The sequence below is a fragment of the Camelina sativa genome, chromosome 16, assembly GCF_000633955.1.
Source record: "Camelina sativa cultivar DH55 chromosome 16, Cs, whole genome shotgun sequence".
NCBI lineage: Eukaryota > Viridiplantae > Streptophyta > Magnoliopsida > Brassicales > Brassicaceae > Camelina > Camelina sativa.
The window spans coordinates 3,622,533-3,640,886 of record NC_025700.1 but is presented as its reverse complement, the minus strand read 5'-3'; the positions used below and the strand labels follow the sequence as shown (position 1 = coordinate 3,640,886).

At 35.8% G+C, this 18,354-nt stretch overlaps 5 protein-coding genes across 6 annotated transcripts; 3 read left to right on the top strand and 2 right to left on the bottom strand.

Moving 5' to 3' along the window:
* LOC104749605 (cell differentiation protein RCD1 homolog) lies at positions 1,169-4,633 on the top strand. The gene is made up of 9 exons (XM_010471272.2): positions 1,169-1,509; positions 2,810-2,881; positions 3,043-3,144; positions 3,272-3,314; positions 3,440-3,549; positions 3,628-3,723; positions 3,830-4,026; positions 4,161-4,230; positions 4,335-4,633. Exons 1-9 carry the CDS (start codon positions 1,282-1,284, stop codon positions 4,428-4,430), a joined length of 1,014 nt encoding a protein of 337 aa, XP_010469574.1. The 5' UTR covers positions 1,169-1,281; the 3' UTR covers positions 4,431-4,633.
* LOC104749604 (F-box protein At2g32560) lies at positions 6,991-9,778 on the top strand. Its single transcript, XM_010471271.2, has 5 exons — positions 6,991-8,143; positions 8,232-8,311; positions 8,394-8,572; positions 8,656-8,730; positions 9,349-9,778. The coding sequence occupies exons 1-5, from the start codon at positions 7,550-7,552 to the stop codon at positions 9,531-9,533; spliced, it is 1,113 nt and encodes a 370-aa protein (XP_010469573.1). The 5' UTR covers positions 6,991-7,549; the 3' UTR covers positions 9,534-9,778.
* LOC104749602 lies at positions 10,400-12,042 on the top strand. The gene is made up of 3 exons (XM_010471267.2): positions 10,400-10,736; positions 11,340-11,363; positions 11,517-12,042. The coding sequence occupies exons 1-3, from the start codon at positions 10,556-10,558 to the stop codon at positions 11,858-11,860; spliced, it is 549 nt and encodes a 182-aa protein (XP_010469569.1). The 5' UTR covers positions 10,400-10,555; the 3' UTR covers positions 11,861-12,042.
* Positions 11,996-16,001, bottom strand: LOC104749603 (condensin complex subunit 2). 2 transcript variants are annotated; one of them, XM_010471270.1, is made up of 13 exons: positions 15,617-16,001; positions 15,387-15,488; positions 15,128-15,245; positions 14,658-14,722; positions 14,525-14,585; positions 14,236-14,436; positions 13,853-14,145; positions 13,611-13,755; positions 13,266-13,516; positions 13,117-13,147; positions 12,802-12,950; positions 12,585-12,695; positions 11,996-12,356 (listed from the first exon to the last, which is right to left on the bottom strand). In XM_010471270.1, exons 1-13 carry the CDS (start codon positions 15,884-15,886, stop codon positions 12,150-12,152), a joined length of 2,004 nt encoding a protein of 667 aa, XP_010469572.1. In that variant the 5' UTR covers positions 15,887-16,001; the 3' UTR covers positions 11,996-12,149. The 2 variants fall into 2 exon arrangements, with proteins under 2 accessions (XP_010469572.1, XP_010469570.1); XM_010471268.2 differs by having other exon boundaries at positions 13,260-13,516; positions 15,617-16,000.
* LOC109124438 (splicing factor 3A subunit 2-like) lies at positions 16,218-18,354 on the bottom strand. The gene is made up of 7 exons (XM_010471266.1): positions 18,107-18,354; positions 17,634-17,803; positions 17,308-17,384; positions 17,149-17,214; positions 16,966-17,040; positions 16,782-16,856; positions 16,218-16,654 (listed from the first exon to the last, which is right to left on the bottom strand). The coding sequence occupies exons 1-7, from the start codon at positions 18,256-18,258 to the stop codon at positions 16,439-16,441; spliced, it is 831 nt and encodes a 276-aa protein (XP_010469568.1). The 5' UTR covers positions 18,259-18,354; the 3' UTR covers positions 16,218-16,438.

Sequence of the window (18,354 nt, the reverse complement as noted above, 5' to 3'; positions counted from 1 at the left end):
CTATAAGTCATACGTACATCATTCTTATATGCCTGCCAGCAATTCCAGACTTCCAGTGCTAGGCAATTTAGCCATTCCATCCGTTCTAGAATTTTTCTCTAGCAAAATATTTGTAAATAGCAGATCCTTAGAAAACACTATCTGGTTATATTTATGTTATAAAAAAGCAATATTTAGATATCTATATTTGGCAGATCTGCATGACTGCATATCTTTTTTAAGCATATTGTTACTATGGTTCCTTTCATTTTGTGTGTGCAGTCTCCTGAACAGCAAAACTTTTCGTGTGCATTTTGAAGTTTTTTTTTGACACTCTATGCATGTCATTGTTTTGTTGTAAACAAATTATCGACTGGATAGATGATGCAAAAAACCAAAACATATATTTTTTGGTCCTAACTTTCCTATTATATGCTAATTAATGCTAGGTCAAAAAAAAAATAATAATCAAAATTTTCTAATTTCTTACTAAAAATCATTCAGTGGTATCTTATTGACAATAAAAAGTATATAAATCATTCTGTAAATAGTAGACCATTTTTCTCAACAAATTTATGTATTTGACTAATTAGAACTTTAGTTTTTTTTTTAACACCTTAGTTATTAGTACTTTAGTTTATGAATATATTTTTCAGATTTGCTTTAATATATATATCAAAATTTTGACTTATAATATAATAATATACATTTTCCGACCAAACACATGAATATACTAATAATAGTGAATAATGTTCACTCATAAAATAAATAAAACATAATTACAAAGAAAACAACAATGTTACTGGGTCCAAACCAAGACCATAATTATAAGATAGATAAAGTTTAGCTCACTGTAATATACTTCACAATTGGCCATCTTACACTTGTCACGTGGATAAGATAAACTTAAACACTCTGGTCAAATACAGATTTTCAGATTTTCTTACAAAAATTAATAATAATATTTAATCCAAATCAAACAAAACAAATTAAATAAAAAGTTTTCTTTCTATGTAGACTTTCTTTGGAAGTATTATTATTTTTTCTCATTAACAATTAATACTAGCTTTTATATAATTTAACTTTAACAAAAATAAGTCCAAAAGGGTAATTTGGTCTTTTTGTATTTAAAAGCCATGCGTGCATTACCTTGGTTTATAACTCCTTTCTCCTCCACTTATGAGCTGCCATAATACACTCATCTCTCTCTAAAGAAGCTGAATACATTTTCAGAGAGAAGGAAAAAACCAAAAATAAAGAAGAAACTACGGAGATTTCTCCGGCCAATCCTCGCCGTGAAAAATGGTGAATCTACCAGACCATTTGTATGAGGATTACAATAAACTCAAGTTGACTTCTCCCAACTCATACGCTTCTTCCTCGTATGCTTCTTCGTCCTCAGCTCCTCCTCCTTTACCGGGTCTCACCATCGTTCCTAACCCGACCGTACAGATGATTTTCCAGTGGGTCTATGATCTTCACAAACCGAACTCATTCGAGTCTGATTTTGCCTTGCACAATCTCGCCTACGTAAGTGCAAAAACACTCTTCTTCTTCTTCGATTCTCTAATATAACATGATTTTTAGTTTGATCTATCATCTATCTTTGTTTGACTCAACATGCTTTAGGTTATTTGAGTCTGATGAACTGATTAGTATCCGATAAAGAAGTGTTTCTTTCGGATTAGGGATCATCTTGACATCTCCGTTTGTTTGTTTCTTGTTGCTAGGTTAACGATTTTATTCCTATAGCTTTTCTTATTTTTTTGTTCCTAGTAGATCGTAAAAAACAAATGATTGGAGAAGTATGACACAATCTTTAATATTCTCATTTTTGCCGTCAAATGTTAGATTTTGTTTGTATCTATCATAGATCTGATTGATTGAGAGATGGATGTTCTTGTTTTGTGAGTCAATTTTGCACTTCTTTGTGGATAATCATAATCTTGGAGCCTATGAGGAATAATCATTTGTCATTCTCTCTTTTTGTTTATATTCGTTTGTCGATAATTTGTCGATTATCGTCATTATCTCGTTGTGTCGGTTTTTGCAATTTTGAGGTTTACAAGATCTTGAGATTTTTCTGATCATATGAAATATTTAATTGTTATTCCTCTTTGTTTGTATCGGTTTGACGATTTTCAGCATTATATCGCTTGTCGTCTTTGGCATTTTTCCAGGTTCAAAAGATCTGACAGTCTTTCATATCATCATTTCATGATGTTATCTCCTTTAGGTTATAAAATTTTAAGCTTAGATCTTGTTCTTGTGTTCAATATTCTTTGATTTCCATCTCGTATCCCGATAGGTAAGAATGTGTGTGGTCTAGAACTATAGCGTGTCCGATAACGGTGTATGTGGTCAAGAATTACATTGTCTAGTAATTTTGATTTACTTTTGTGGCATTGCCAACTATGCATTTTAAATTTCTCTACAAATCAATGCTTTGCAGATTCTTTTCTATACATGCGGAAGCTTGAACTGATAGCTAGTCATAGTTGTAGCCCAATGCAAGTATAGAGATATATCTTGGTACGACTCGCATATATGGAAAACTAAAATTTCATAAATTTAGAAAACCAAAAAATTTTAAATTTGGTTTTCGAAATTTTAATCTTATATGTTTTCAAGATTATTCTTTAGTATTTCATTAGATATGCAACATGTGACGACTATGCCTTTGTTGGTCCATAGGTTGAGGATAAATTCACTCAAAATTTGAATTGTATAATGTTACAAAATTTTATATACAATTGGTAGTCGAGGACCATTTTAAACATTTTGGAATGTTAACAACTCATATTATCCCTATCTTTTTCTCCAATGGCAGCAAAGGAACAATTTTGATTTCTTACCGCGTCTGTTGTGGGAATCTCCTGGTACTGCATACATTATGTTGCAGGTAAAGTACCGACACTACTTTGGTTTCACAGATGACTAAATGCTGATTTGATATGACTTTTTAAAACAGAAATTTTCAAAATCTTGCCATCTTTTTTTTTTTTGTTGTAAAACTTGTCTCTATTTGTGACACTCACTTTAAATTTCATCCCGTCTATACAGAAAATTATTGAAGTCTACAGACACATTGTAGGACACATCTCACTTCCATTTTCCCCAAATCTGAATCCACATCGAGTGTACGATGTGTTGCTTTTGTTCCAGGTTTTGTTTTGGTCCTCGCACTTTTTTCTTGTTTCTTATACTTAAAAAAAAAATGTATATATTTTCTTTGATAAATGCTTAATCCTTAAGTGTCTCTATGATGTTATCATCGTTGTTCCTGTTAAAGAGCATGGCTTATCACCCAGATACAAAAGGCCACTTTCTTAAGGGTAAGCCTTTGATCTCCTTTAGTGCAATTTCTCTTCACATTTGCTATATGATCAATGTTATATCATGTTACATTGTCTTTGAAATTTCCTTGCATATATATATATATATGTTGGTTTGTTTGCAGCTAAGATGCCAAACTACTTCTATTCTTTGATGGACATTGGTGTCACCGATAAGCCTTATGAACACATGAGGCTTGGAGCATTGGGTGTCATTGCTCATATGATCAAGGCGGTACATACATAATTCTCTTACAACATCTCAGTTATTGTGAAAAAATTGCTTTTAAAATTAAATCTCATATCTCTACAGTCTGAAGATGGAGCTGCTACTCGTTTCCTTATGGACACAAGTGCTGTTAGTCACTGTGTGAAACCCATTGAGTTTGGCTCTACAGATTCAAAAACTGTGAGTTTCTTTTTAGATAGGTTCTTCTTCTACACGATCGTTTTTGACCAATGAATCAGAGAAGAAAGAAAAAAAATTTAATTAATATACTCTTATTAATCTTCAGCTTGCTGTATTCATACTACACAAGATAATGTCCACTGATGAGGGGCTTCAGTACTGCTGCGTCTTGGCTGATCGTTTTTTTGTCATTGATGAACTCCTTAAGAAGCTGCTCCACCATCTTTCTTACATGGCTAGACCTTCTCCAGCCTTGTTCCGTCTTCTTGTTGGTTGCTACTCCAAGCTCTCTAAGAAACCCAGGTTTCACTGCTACACCTTCTCATCTTTTCCATTTAAAAAAAAAAAAAAAATCTTAAATCAAAATGGTAATTAGGTTTTGTAAAGAAAACTAAAATTTGATTTTTTTTTCTTTTTCTTCTGGTATATTGGATTAGGGTTCGTGATGGATTAAGGCGATACCCTCCTACCTTGCTGTTTGACCGCACCTTCGCTCGTTTGATTGCTGTAAGATTGAAATCTTTTAAGTTTTTGAGTTTTTGTATACATGGTTTGGTTCATGTATTAAAGATTCCGTGTGTGTGTGTGTGTGTTTTTATTTATGTGGGCAGGAGGATGAAGTCACTGGAAACTATTGGAGGCAGCTGGTTGAGAATATGGAAAACATCAACAATGAAGCACCGAAGACACTGTTGTCAATGAAGTAATGAATACACAAATGAGACACCCCTCCCTCCACAGAGAAACGTTAAAGGTTTACTACGCTACGCGTAACGCCAAGTCATAATAACTTTTTTTTTTAAATTAAAAAAAACTATGAGAACCAATCGTATGTTGTTGTTCAGTTTACTTTCTTGAGATGATGACTCTCTCTTTCGACTTTGTTTGTCTCTTTTGAAAATACGTTTCAAAGGCGATTTCTTTTTCTTTCTTCTTCTTTTTTTTTTCTTTCTATTCCCCTCTTTTTTTTTTTTTTTTTTTTTTTTTTAAAAATTTTTTNTTCCCCTTTAAATTTGCAATTTGATGATTGATATTTCTCATTATTATTATCATGATTTTCACTTGCAGGAACAAAAAAAAATATATAATGTTATTTAGATCCGAAGCTTCGTGTTTGTTTAGTGTACATGAACATGAAATTTTAAAAGTATATAGAATAAAACCCTCCGGAAGATGTGGTTTTCGAGTCCTTGTGAGTTGATTTAGAGACTACTAGCCTAGGACAATTAGAAAAGAGAGAGACCTGAATTAGAAGAGCCTAGAGAGGCCATGAAATTATATAAAAAGGTCTGTGATTGAAAATGGTCTTTTGATTTAGCAAAATCATTCTACATCCATAAAAATATTCTCATGAGGCGTTTGACTGTTTGTGTAGTCCACTCTCTCACTAAACCATCTATACTAGTATTTTTGCAGCAACTTTTGCTCAAAAATACATTTTGGAAAGTTTTAAATTTAATGCAATTAATGTTTATATTCATATTCAAACAAGTATAGTTAATTTTTTCTACTATACTTATAACCAAACAGAATTAAAATATTTTAAATATCCATATATATAATATCCTATAATTAATATAGATATTTAGAAGATTTATTTCATATTAAAAAAAAAATTCTCCTATCATCTTTATTGATTTTAAAATTTAAATGTAGTGAATCATCATATAATACATAAAGTTAATAAAAATGTATATTTTTCTGCATATATTGTGATTTGAATTTTTTTAAAACGAACATATATTACTCAATTAATATAAAAAGTGTGTGTTCAACATACATATATAGTAAATTTACCATATATAATAATTTATAGAATTTCAAGAAGTTTACAATTTATAACTGATATATCTAAATTTAATAAAAAGTTTAAAATTATGAATATTTAAACATTAAATTTTCAAAATAACACAAACGAGTTATAATAAATAACAGGTTATATAACATTACATGATTGAATTGATAATACTAAAAAATAAAATATTATTATTATGATACTTCAATATGAGTCAAATCTTTATTTTACTATTTTAACAACACAAATATAAAATATGTCGAATCAAACTGATTTAGTTAATATTGTATTAAACAAAAAGTGTTATTGTGGTATACCATCAATTATATGATAAATCATTAAAATTAACAAAAAAAAATAAATGGTGTACTGCCCGTGATAATCTAGTTTAATTTACTCTAATAACAGCGACTCCTCCACTCACCAAACTAAAAAAAAAAAAAAAAACTCACAATTTCGTAACTCTTATAATTGTCACCTTTACCTTGTTTTAATTGCTAAAATTAATGGCTAAAATAACACAACAAATTCGAGTGGAAGAAGAAGAGTCAAATTCAGAGTCTCCGAATCCATTTGATTCGAACCCAGATCGGCGAATCTCGTATGGCGAAAGCACACGGCGGCGCTAAAGGCCGAACTGGCACCTCACGGAGGCGAGGCCGTAGACGTTTTCCGCCTCTTCGCAGTCTCTTCTGACCATCCATCCCCCAAAGGTTAAATCACAATTGCCCCTTGATTGGATCTTGCTTCATCGGCTGCAAAGTTTACACCTTTTTAGGCTCCTTTTTTCATATTTGGTATTGTTAAACTATTGCGAGTAGGAGGAACGAGTATTAGTAGTAGAGTTGGTTCTAGTTCTGGTGCTTTGAGTTGGTAGAGATAGCTTGCTTCATCTTAAATTAGTGATTTTTTGAGTTTGATTCTCCCTGCAGTTACAAGAAAGAATTGTGTCTCATGAGATTTTTCACAGTTGTTGTTTTCACTGATTATTTTGTTTGATGAGTACTCAATCGTCAGTTTAGGCTATAGTTTGTGCTTTTGTAGGCTACTGATCCTTGTTTATACAAGTTTTTTTGAGTTTTTGAGGTCTGACTTGTGTTGTGAGTTGACCATCTGGTTAACTTTGTTGTATGTGTTGTGTTTTTTTTTTACATATCTAATTCGGTTTATATGATTTCACCCTGGTGAATTCATGAAGGGTTGAGATAATGTTGTCCACAATTGCTTTTGTGATCATTGCTTCTTTACAATATTGTTTATTGTACAACTACTAGAGATCTCCTCCTCCACCTCTTTCCTCTTCTTCCTCATTGGTTGTTTCTGTTTTTATAAATGAAAATATTCCCTTTTGTCTCATAAAGATTCATGTTTTGAGATATTTTTTTTTTCTTGATGTTTTGTAAACTTCAAGAAGTAATCATTGAAAATATTTAAAATTTTGAATTGTTATTGGTTTAAAATTAAATAATATCTTTTTAGTCAAAGGAAAAAATATATTTAAACTCAGTAATCATTGTTTTCTTAAAATGTGTAAAAGTTTCTAAACATCAATCTTTTAGAGAGATACGGAAGTAGTTGTTTTCTTATACTTTTAATATTATAGGTTCAACGAACCTTTTGTTCTGTCTGCCCAGATCCATATTCTATCTCCTCCCACTGTCCTTGGAAATCCCAATGCCACCACCACCACCACCAAGTAGACCCTTTCTCTATATAATTCATCTTTTTATTGTTATTTAATATGTAACCCCCTTCAATTTAGGCTTTGATTCTAAGGCATTTTCTTTCCTGTGATCTGGGTTTTTGTGGGTCCAATTCTCTCTCTCTCTTGATTTCAACAACTTGGCAACTTCATTCAATCTCAAGTTCCAAAACAAGAGAGACAGAGAAAAAGAATTATTTATTTGGTGTGATGAGTTGGTTAGGTGATCCTCCAATTCCTATTGGCTATCAATCTATCCTCTTCTTCCATTTATACTCTCTTCAGAAACAACAAATCCAAAAAGGCAACAAAATAATAATACTGTCTAAATGCTTCTCTACTTTCTCATCACTTGTCTTTCTTTCTTTTTCTTTGCCAAGTCTCTATCCCTTCCTCCATGGGCATCTGAAACCAAAACCTTGCTCTCCTTCTACTTCATCAAGAATCCCTTTATGACCACCCTACATCAGACCAAACAAGATCTACCCCCTCCGGTGCTTGATCAAATGTCTGTCCTTGACCTCCCTGAGCTGGCTCTCGACTGCATTCTCGACCTTCTTCCACCTTCCGAACTCTGCAGCATGGCGAGGGTCTGTAGCTCCTTGAGAGAGAGATGTGTGAGTGATCATCTCTGGGAGAAACACTTGAAGGCCAAATGGGGCAAAATCCTTGGCCCTGCTGCTCACAGACAGTGGCAATGTTATCTCTCTTCCACAGATCATCTTGTTTCTCCTCATCACCAAACTGGGCGTCTTGGTTTTGCCAAAATCATCTCTTTGTTTCGATCTCTTTCATCCGTCTTCCGAGATGATAACCAAAGGAGGGGATATGCATCTTCTCTGCCACTTGATTCCAGCATGAGCTGTTACCTCTCCCTTGAAACAGGTCGTTTTTGGTTCCCAGCTCAAGTTTACAACCGTGAGGTAATTAAAATTTATAAACTTAGTTGCTCCATCTAATGCTATATGGGTTTGATCAAAGTACTGAGAGCCTTATTTGGTGTAAGAGCAGAACGGGCATGTAGGCTTCATGTTGTCTTGCTATGATGCTGAGCTCAGCTATGATACTCACACTGATACTTTCCAAGCCAGGTATATAATATCTCATGTCCACATTTTGTCACAAACAAATTTTCTTATTTCTCATCAAAAGCTTTCATTTATGGGATTTTAGGTATCCACCACATGGTAGACGAGCAGCTGCGGTTGAAAAGGGTGTAACATGGGATAGACTGAGAGCAGCTCCCATTGATGCATCGCCTCATCATCTCCATGTGTCAGATTCGTTAAAAGAGTTGAGGCCTGGAGATCACATCGAGATCCAGTGGAGGAGGAACAAAGAGTTCCCATATGGTAAATATTATAACAACCTGTGATGCTTGTTGTTTGAACATCAATCTGATTCTGAAACAAGCTTGTGTGATGTCGTTGTGTAGGATGGTGGTATGGTGTTGTTGGCCACTTGGAATCCTGTGATGGAGATCTCAACCATTGTCATTGCCATTTTAATGGTGAGTTTCTCACTTCTCAGCATCATCTTCATCTTCTGTGGTTTAAAAAATGGAGTCTTGGTTGGTTGTTTTAAAATTGGCTTTCATATTCTATACTTTACTCATTGTCTTTGCTCATAAAGTCCATTAAATTCCCAAAACTTGGTTGAAAAGGGTGAACATTGAAGAGATCCAATTCAAGCAATGCCTTTTTCTTGTTAAACATTGGTCCCAAAAAGACAAATGATGATGATGATGGGATATGTCTTAATTTTCCTTGACATTTTGATAATGTATGTCTTCAGTTGATGTTGAAACCTCTACTTATGTCCTTATCGTTGGAATCTACAGTACTTATGGTGGTGGGGCACTACAATGATTTTTAGTCCTCTTTATCACTCCAAAAAAATCTCTTCCTTTTCTCCTTTTGCTGGCACATTACATAACCACATAAAGTAGATTTCAATGAGAAAAGGATAATGTCTTGGTATTTCTCTCTGTCCACTTGCATATTGGTTTAACCTTAACCTCCCCACTGATCATATGGCATAAGCCATTTTCTATTGATTTTGTGTCATAAGGGTTTCTGTATTCATATGTTGTACTAAATGGCCAAGTGTTGATGAATGGTAAAAACAGAGATGGCAGTGTTGGAATTCAACCAGTACACAGTTGGCTCGAGGTGGAGAAGAACGATGATCATGAGAGATCATAAAGAGGAAGGTAACGAAGAAGACGGGTTCTATGGAGGAGTCCGAAAGCTAAATGGTAAAGAAGAGATTGCAATGTGGAAGCATCATTGGCCTTGCTCCATCTTGGAGTAGTATGAAGAAGCTTTGCTTAAACAATTGGGGAAATAGATTAAGACACACACCATTACACGGAAGTGTGTGTGCTCTTTTATCCAATGTATGATACTATGATTGATCGTTAATTATTTGTTGGCGAAATAGTCAAAATACATGAAACTATTGCTGTCACAAGTTAGTTCGATTTGAAGTATATGGTGGTGTATAGGGTAAATTTAATACAATTGATTTGAATCATCAAATAACATTTAAGGATTTAATCTTGTTGCTGCTTTCTACAATTTGATTATCTGGTATGCATTGGGGCTCATGGCTGATTAAGGTGATATAGACACCCCCCGGCTTGCTGTATAACGGCACGTCAGCACCTTTACCCGTTTACTTTGTTGTAAGATTGAAATCTTCTGCTGACCCGGGAATAACTATGGGAAGCAGCTAATTTAGAATCTCGGAAACAAAATCAATGAGGTAGCCAGCAGCAGAAACAAATAACGTTAGAAATAGCCATAGGTTATTTGGATCATTCATGTTCTTTTAATCTAGATGAAGTTTTGTCTCAGAGAATAAAGCCTTTTCTGATGAAAATGTTGGGAAGTTCTTGTTTTTCCTTCTTCTTAGTTGGTTTACCCACTAAGGACTTATAGAGAAGCGACCTGAAGGTGAGAGAGACCATCGAAAATTCGAAATGAAGGTGTAGGACAGTAGGACCTCTACTAGGTGACCACTTAAAGACCCATGTCAAAGGCAAAAGACACAAGGTCATCTCTACACGGCTTCTAGATTCAACGGAGTAAGAACATTAATAATATGGGTAAAAGTCAAAAACATCACCGAGTAAAAAATAGTCAAGTTAACATTTTGTAATGTTTATGGTCCTTTACCTAAATATAGAAACTTGTTTTAAAAAAACCACCGACACACCATAATTTTAATTTTTAGTGCAAGAGTCCGTCCATCAGAGAGTCTTCAAATCCCAAATCTCATTACTCTGCAACAGTTAAATCCCAGCTCAAAAAACCCAGATAGATCTCTCTGCTATGGCGAAGCACACGGCGGCGCTGAAAGTGGGACTGGCTTTACTGGCGCTGTGCATGATTGGTTACATACTTGGTCCGCCGCTCTACTGGCACCTCACTGAAGCTTTGGCTGTTTCAGCCACTTCTTGCTCTGCTTGCGTCTGTGATTGCTCTTCGCTTCCTCTTCTCACCATCCCCACAGGTAATTTCATTATTGCCCTTGATTGGATCTTGCTTCATCGTCTCTAAAGTTTACAGATTTAAGCTGAGAGAATTAGCAAATTTAGTACCTTTTAATAGTTGGGTTTTAAGTTTTGGTTCTTTTGGTGCTTGAGTTGCTAGATCGCATGCTTCAGCTTGATTAAGGAAGGATTGAGTTTGAAATCTCAATGCAGATAGACTATTGTGCTCGCTATGTTTTAGCTGTGTAGATCTACAAAAATTGTGGCTCTTGAGATCATAAGCTGATCACTGATTACTTACCAAACCAAAATAATTGAAGAAACAACACAGTGATCTGAGGCTATAGTTTGGATCATAGAGATTTGAAGTTTGTAGGTTACTGTTCTTGTTTTAGCAAATTAGTTACCAAGTTTGAGTCTTTGAGGTATGACTTGTGGTGTGGTTGAGCATGTGGTTTACTTGTTGTGGCTGTCGTGGTGATGTCTAATTACAGTGTAGGCTTTATGTTTTTATGATTCACTCTAATGAATGTATGGTAGTTGAAACTATTGTCCTGTGTATTTTTCGGAGGTACCAAAAACGAAACGCCTAACACGGTTTACCTGTTTTGGATTTATTGCAGGACTCAGCAATGGTTCATTCGCCGGTGAGTTTCTTTGACATTGGATTCATCAGTTTTTAAGCGTCACTTTATCATACTTAGCATTAGATGCCTGTCAAACCCAGAAGAATGTTCTTGACTCTATTTTAAGTATACGAGTGTATTAAGAACATCTTGTTCTTTCTTTTTGATGTGCAGATTGTGCAAAGCGTGATCCAGAGGTGAACGAAGACACAGAGAAGAACTATGCCGAACTTTTAACAGAGGAACTGAAGCAACGTGAAGCAGCATCGATGGAGAAACACAAACGAGTAGACACAGGTCTGCTAGAGGCCAAGAAGGTAACATCATCTTACCAAAAGGAGGCAGATAAGTGTAACTCAGGTATGGAGACTTGTGAAGAAGCAAGAGAGAAGTCGGAAAAAGCACTTGTGGAGCAGAAGAAGCTGACTTCAATGTGGGAACTAAGAGCTCGTCAGAAAGGATACAAAGATGGAGCCAAGTCGACTGTTAAATCCAAAAGCAGCGCTCAGGCTTCTTAAGGGCACACCCAAGCTTTTGTTCTCTTATCACACGAAACGACAGAGAGTTTGAGGTTCATTGTAACTGTGAATTTGATTTATACTACTGTATTTAGTTTTCTGATGGAGATAAATCATTCAGATGGAATTGAAACATTGTACCAAAACGACAAACGATTAATGGATTTTGAACAAAGTTACTACACACAATCAAGTCATTACATTAAACTACAAACACAACTTATTACGCTTAGCATTAAGCTCAAGGAGCTCTTGAAACACTCGGCTGTTCTTCTTGGTCTCTCTTCACTCAGGCAAGGTGTATTGTTAGATCATCCAAGGCTTGAGAGCCAACGAGGCTGAGATTGTGCTCATTCGCTAAATGCAGCAAACAGATGAAACATAGATGTGGTGAGATGTCTTGGGTGGAACCAGCCGCTTGGCAATCATCGGGAAAGCTAGCCAGTAGCTCTTTGAAAGATCTACTTTCAAGTGGTCCTTGTTGGTGTTCTTCATCCTGCCACAATCAGATATCTGTCAAGTTCAGAAATAATGCTACAACAGAAAAAGATGCTATATTTAGGGTGTGGAAGTATATTAAATTGTGCACTAAACATGTATATCTTGACAAAAGATGACCAATGTGAATTACAATTATGTGTCACAGAGCTAATAAGAGAGTTTATTAGAGTGGACATAGGAAAATGCATAAAGAAAGCAGGAACTATATTTATGTTAGTTGAACCTGAATTGGTGGTTCAGGAGATTCTTGAAGACACTCCCAAAGAGTTTCCTTTAGCACTTGCACATCAACTTGTTTTGAAGCTTTATCGTATTGGACCTCAATTTTGTTGACCTAGAGCATGAATTGTGTAGGAAAATTACAATAATGTTTCAGTGCTAGCCACAGATAAGCTACAAATGATTTGTAAGGGCATAAGCATTTAGATCAATATTCATACCTGGCGTGGCTGAGAGATCAATGAGTTAGTAGTATCTTCTGCATCACTTTGATCATTTCCATTAACAAATGGGCCATCATCATATACATTATCATCTCCCCATGAATCCGCATGTTCGTAATCATCAAACTGCTGCTTTGAATTCTCACCTGGATTATGCACATAACAAAAAAAGTGTAAAACAGCTTTCAGAGGTAATTTGTTGAAAAACCAGTTTATTTGTAAAGGAAATTCTATATCAGTACAGATAACAAAGACGTTGGAAAATGCCTCATAAACTATCAGTGACAATTATCATAATTACTGGATTTGTACCTGCGCATTTTCTTTTTCTCCTCCCAAGGCACTGTAACCATTCAGAAGATTAACTTCAGAAAAGATGATACACAATGAAGAAAGAAAATATATAAAAACCAATAGCAATATAGTGACTGGATCTGAGTTTAGTATAGCCATACCATCACATTCGGTAGTAGAAATAGCTTTATTAGATTCTCAGGTTGATAATGGCAATCCTCTGGAAGCTTTGTTTGACAAGGAGCTCTACTTGCTGGGAGAAGTAAATACTTCGGGTTTTTTGGAGGGGCAAAAATATCAGGCATTTCTTCCTCCAAAACTTTTGTAAAATCTAGTACAGGCTCTGCTTGCTTTTTCTTCCTGGTTTTCTTCGCTGGTGGAGAAGATTTGTTTTCTGAAGCAGTATGATCATCTGGACCTGCAAAAGAGTCCAGATAAAGGAAACCCTAGGAAAAACTAGATAACCAAGAGGGCCTGTGCTATTGCTTCAATGTGGAGATATAAGCACATACCTTTTGTTTTCCGATACTTCCAGTGATCAGGACCTGCCCAAGAATTTTGCTTAGATGTTATTCCCAACGACAAGAAGAGATAGTCATCAACATTCTCAAATCTGTCATCTGAATCTAGGTCTTGCAGTGAGGCTGGTTCAACTTCCTGCAAAATGAAAACATCAGCATCAGGTTTTCACTTTTCAGTACCAAAGAAAGCCCATTGTAAAACAAGTGAAAATTAGAGGAGTGATGGTAATAACCTCATGAAAATTTGAATATGTTGGTTCTGCATCGTTGAGGCCAGAGTTTTCATCAACATCACCAGACTGACCCTCATAATCAAAAGAAGTTCCAAAGTTATCATATCCTTCATCATCGTCGGCATAGCTAGCTTCATTAGTATGTGAAATATCAAAAGACTCAGTCGTCTGACCACAAGAAAACGTATCAGGTTGTCTTTGATTTTCTTCATCAAATTGATTGATTATTGCCCGAAGAGAAGGTACAATCTCATCCTTATTTCGCATGTTTAGCACCATTTGCTCCACACACTCTACAAATTTAACCACGACATTAGAGACAGAATAATGCAACAAAACATGTACAATGATACAGCAGAGCATATCAGCCAATAAAGCCAGACCTTTAGCAAATGATAGATCAATTGTTTCTGATTTATCATGCTGCTTTGCAGACGAAACAAGCTTTCCAGGGAGTTCTTGTGAATCAAATAGAACTTGACATCCTCCATAGACTCCTAAGTTGTTTAGCAGTAGACCCTTTGCTCCACCTTCATCAAACTGTGCTGAAGTTTGATGATAAAGGGGATCCACTGCAAATGCCACTGAAAGAAAAAAAAGGACATAACATTATCATACAAAACTTACTTTTCACAGCCTAACAAAGGGAGTAATGTTAAGCTAAGCAATTACCATCGAACTTCTTCACATTAAGGGCTTCAAAGGATGGTTCCAGTGTGGATAAAGGCGATAACTGCAAGTTCGAAACTCATCAGTAAGTAGTTTCATCAACAATAACAAGAATCGGGATTTCTGTTCGAACTACCTTTTTCTCTGTCTGTTTCTTTTGGTTAGTCTCATTTCCTACCGCACCAGCAACATCCTCATTATCTAGGTTCGAGAAGAAACAACAGAAAAAAAAGGAAATAACATAAGATATAACTTTACTTGCAGTACTATCTTTAGAAATTAGAGCTGAAGAAACTTAAAGATTTAATACACTGCGTAGCCAATAATTGTAGTTCTTCAGCTGTCTCCTTTTATAATCAATCAACAGTAACTTAAATTCTCATATAGAAGTCAAACACTAAGAAACATATTCATATGTATATATCCCAAGACTAGTTTGGCAAACCAAAGTAACCAATATCAGTGTATAAGCAGATCCAAAAAAAAAAAAAAAAAAAAAAAAANAAAAAAAAAGATATTTGTTGTCTGTTAAAAGCTTTTGACTTGGAAATTTAACAAAGTGCTAAAGACATTTGTTAACTGTTTATGTGTGTAAGAGATCGATACCTCGGCTGTCATCTTGGCCAGCTCGAGTAATTCCACCCAAGACCTTGTAAGCCTCTGAATGAACCGAGTCTACCCTCATTGAGTAAATCTTAACTCCAGCTTCAAGAGTGCAACTTGCCTGCCTCGAAACGAACACAAATATTTATTAAACATGATTCTGAACTCTCAGTCTCTCTTTTTCGATTTATTGTGCATTCTTAAAAGTCTTACAAGCATTTTAAAAAAGAAAAGCCAAAGAAGAATGAAATCAAAAGCTTACCTTCTGAAAATTTGTCTCAGCATTGTTCTCATCTTCAACTTTGATAATCTCACAAAGATGGTCGATCAAATTCAACTCCCACGTATTCTTTTGATTAATTTTCTGTTTAACACATAACATAATTTAAAAAAAACTCAACAAGTCCCATCAACAAAAATTAATTAAAAAAAAAACTTTAAAATCCGTAAGAAATTGCAAGTCTAAACAAAGAGAGAAGACAGTTCGCTTACGTTTTCACTGGCCAATTTGATACAATTCTGAAACAACTCGAGAATTTGCTGTTTGTCAAAACACGGATCTGACTCCTGCTCAGGCTGCGGACCACGAGCGAAAAGAACAGACCTACGACGGCTAGCAGCAGCTCTAGCGGCGCGAGCTTGTTCCCGTTCGAACCTATCGTCGTTAGACCCCAAGAAGAAGGGACTAGTCGGCGCCTGGATTCGAGTCGCCATCGATGCAGCAGGTCTTTGCTTAGGGTTTGGAGTTAATGACTCATCCATTACAGAACTTTCTCGGCGGCTTCTTCTATATTGCTCGAACGCTTCAAGGACGACGAAAACGCGTCCGTTGGGTTTCAACAGAGCTTTGTGTGGATCCGAGAGAATTCAAAGTAATTTGGGGAATTAGGGATTTTGATTTTGATTTTATTTTTCCCTCTTCTTTACTTTTTGAATTTCAGTGACAACTGTTGAACACGAAATTACAAAATTAACCCTGTCCTCTATCGTAAGGGAGCCAGGTCCATCTCGTCAGAAACAATTGAAATTTAAATTACGTCCGGTCTTGGAACTGACAGTTCCGGTTGACGCTTGGTTTTGAGCTTAACCGATATGACAAATGACAATTTAATATTGTATATTTAACGGAATTCAAACCTATTAAAGCAAAACTCATAAAAGTAATCTAGAGAGTTGTTAATACAGAGATCAGCTTTGAGAAGCCATGTCAAAACATATTTTGATATTTTTCAGTCAAAGAGCACACTCTCTTATGATATAAAACCATGGATCATAGTACTGTGTGTTTTTAGACTGCATTCGCTGGTTTCACTTTCACATGTTAGGATGTCCGAAACCTCCAGGTGGTGGCATAGGCCTGAAACCATTATTAGCCATTGGAGGTGGTGGCGGTGGTAGTGCACCAGATGGAGGAGGTGGTGGCGGTTGACCTTGAGGCGGCGGCGGCGGTGGTGGTGGAAGACCATTGGCTCCAACAGCCGACTGAGGCTTGATTGGTTCTGGCTTGGTAGGTTTGAAATACACCTGCAGCTGTTTTATTATTACGAAGTTTCTTTGTCAGTATTTTGATTAATCAAAAACACAAAACTTATCCAATCTCAGTAGGAAAACAAACCAAGCTATGGGTTTGTGAGAATTATGATAAACAAGCACTTACAGTAAACATCTTGGAGTCTGGATCCCAGTGAGAGAAAAACTTTGGGGTTGATTTATCAACCTCTGTGCTAGGAACCTGAAACCGATGTTGAAACACAACCATCAATTATCAGCAAAACAAGTCAACTAAGATATGTTGAGCTACTAGAGCTTATCCCAGATGGCAAGTAAAAAAAGAAACATACCTTGAAAGCTATGATTTCATATGGTTCAGCTGCAAACAGGAGGTATTGATATCTCTTGTCATAAGGTTGAACTTTCTGCACACAAAAAAAAAAGAAAAGAAATAAAACTATTCAGAATGGAACGCCAGTGAAGGAAAAGGTAACATGACAATTGACATATAGACAAGGAGTTGTAACACCCACCTGCTCATAAGATGACATGAAACGATGTCTTGGCTTTAAGTTGTCCTCTATCTCAGGATATTCAATCTGCAAATCAAGGTTGACGAGAGAACAAAAACAGTGAGATTCAAGTCTCAAATGATGATGAATGAAGTTCAACAATAACAGTTAGATGCTTACCTGGAACAGAAGAGATCTTTGTTGTAGCTCGGGATCATACTGCTTCGTAACCCGATACCCTGGTCTACCAATTTTAACTGCAAGACCATACATAAAATGGAGTTACTAACAGAACCTTTAAAGCAATCAATTAAGCAAAATCTATCTACTCAGTAGCAAAGACATACAACCCGGCAACTAAATCAGTCCAGACTATAATAAATCACTTCTAGACCAATCACTTTCCCATTATATCCAATTCCAGGCCTAGGCAGATTTTAGCATACACAACGAGAATAACACTCTGTTTATAGAAAAGGTAAATCAAACATAAAATAACTTAATACCTGTTTTGCGAACTGAGACTTTACGCTTGAGTGGCTGCGGCTGAGTAGGAGCTTCCTTAGCCTCCCGAGCAGCTCTCTTTGCCAAGTTGGTCTGATGCCTCTTACCTTGAGTATGCGCCAAATAGTTTCCTTCGTTGTTATGTAGCGTTAGACATAGTTTACACTCATAGCTTCACAACATATAAGACAAAACCAAAGAGAACAAATCAGTGACATCTATAAAACCCTAATTTTTAAAATCACCAATCAAATTAAACACCAGAACTAATAAGTCATGCACACAAATGGATACACACTAGCAAATACATATATATCAGAACAAGAATGTAGATGAACTGCCAAATTCAAAAAAGCAAATTCTTAATTTCCTAGTTAACCATCCACGAAATGAATCTGCTACTCGTGTCTAATGTGCGGTACATACATAAACAGAAGAACATATACATCGAAACGCCAGAGTAAAAACGTCGTACCTTCCAAGATGATTTCGCATGAAATAGGGATCTTTAGCGAGGTCAATGGTTTCAAGAGCAAGACGACGGAGACGCTCACGGCGATCTATAGCCTCGTTTTGGCCGGAGGCGGCGCCTCCACTTCCAGGCTTCGAACCCCATTCTCTATCCATAGCTATCTAATACTTCAATCTAATTTCACGCTCGCTCCCAAAATCCTCGCTACCTCTTGCTCTCTCTCTCTCTCTCTCTCTCTCTCTCTCTCTCTC

Bases quoted from the DNA above. Each gene is read 5' to 3' on its own strand.
- LOC104749604 (XM_010471271.2), top strand. From the start codon at position 7,550: ATGCTTCTCTACTTTCTCATCACTTGTCTTTCTTTCTTTTTCTTTGCC. The intron at 8,144-8,231 runs GTAATTAAAATT...GTGTAAGAGCAG, and splicing joins CTCAAGTTTACAACCGTGAG to AACGGGCATGTAGGCTTCAT. The intron at 8,573-8,655 runs GTAAATATTATA...GTCGTTGTGTAG, and splicing joins GAACAAAGAGTTCCCATATG to GATGGTGGTATGGTGTTGTT.
- LOC104749602 (XM_010471267.2), top strand. From the start codon at position 10,556: ATGGCGAAGCACACGGCGGCGCTGAAAGTGGGACTGGCTTTACTGGCG. The intron at 10,737-11,339 runs GTAATTTCATTA...GATTTATTGCAG, and splicing joins TCTTCTCACCATCCCCACAG to GACTCAGCAATGGTTCATTC. The intron at 11,364-11,516 runs GTGAGTTTCTTT...TTTGATGTGCAG, and splicing joins CAGCAATGGTTCATTCGCCG to ATTGTGCAAAGCGTGATCCA.
- LOC109124438 (XM_010471266.1), bottom strand. From the start codon at position 18,258: ATGGATAGAGAATGGGGTTCGAAGCCTGGAAGTGGAGGCGCCGCCTCC. The intron at 17,385-17,633 runs GTATTAAGTTAT...ATGGTCTTGCAG, and splicing joins AGTCTCAGTTCGCAAAACAG to TTAAAATTGGTAGACCAGGG. The intron at 16,655-16,781 runs GTAAGTGCTTGT...ATAATAAAACAG, and splicing joins CAGACTCCAAGATGTTTACT to CTGCAGGTGTATTTCAAACC.
- LOC104749605 (XM_010471272.2), top strand. From the start codon at position 1,282: ATGGTGAATCTACCAGACCATTTGTATGAGGATTACAATAAACTCAAG. The intron at 2,882-3,042 runs GTAAAGTACCGA...CCGTCTATACAG, and splicing joins CTGCATACATTATGTTGCAG to AAAATTATTGAAGTCTACAG. The intron at 3,145-3,271 runs GTTTTGTTTTGG...TTCCTGTTAAAG, and splicing joins ATGTGTTGCTTTTGTTCCAG to AGCATGGCTTATCACCCAGA.
- LOC104749603 (XM_010471268.2), bottom strand. From the start codon at position 15,886: ATGGATGAGTCATTAACTCCAAACCCTAAGCAAAGACCTGCTGCATCG. The intron at 14,437-14,524 runs GTAATTGCTTAG...TTTTTCTTTCAG, and splicing joins TAATGTGAAGAAGTTCGATG to TGGCATTTGCAGTGGATCCC. The intron at 13,756-13,852 runs GTTATTACCATC...TTCATTTTGCAG, and splicing joins CATATTCAAATTTTCATGAG to GAAGTTGAACCAGCCTCACT.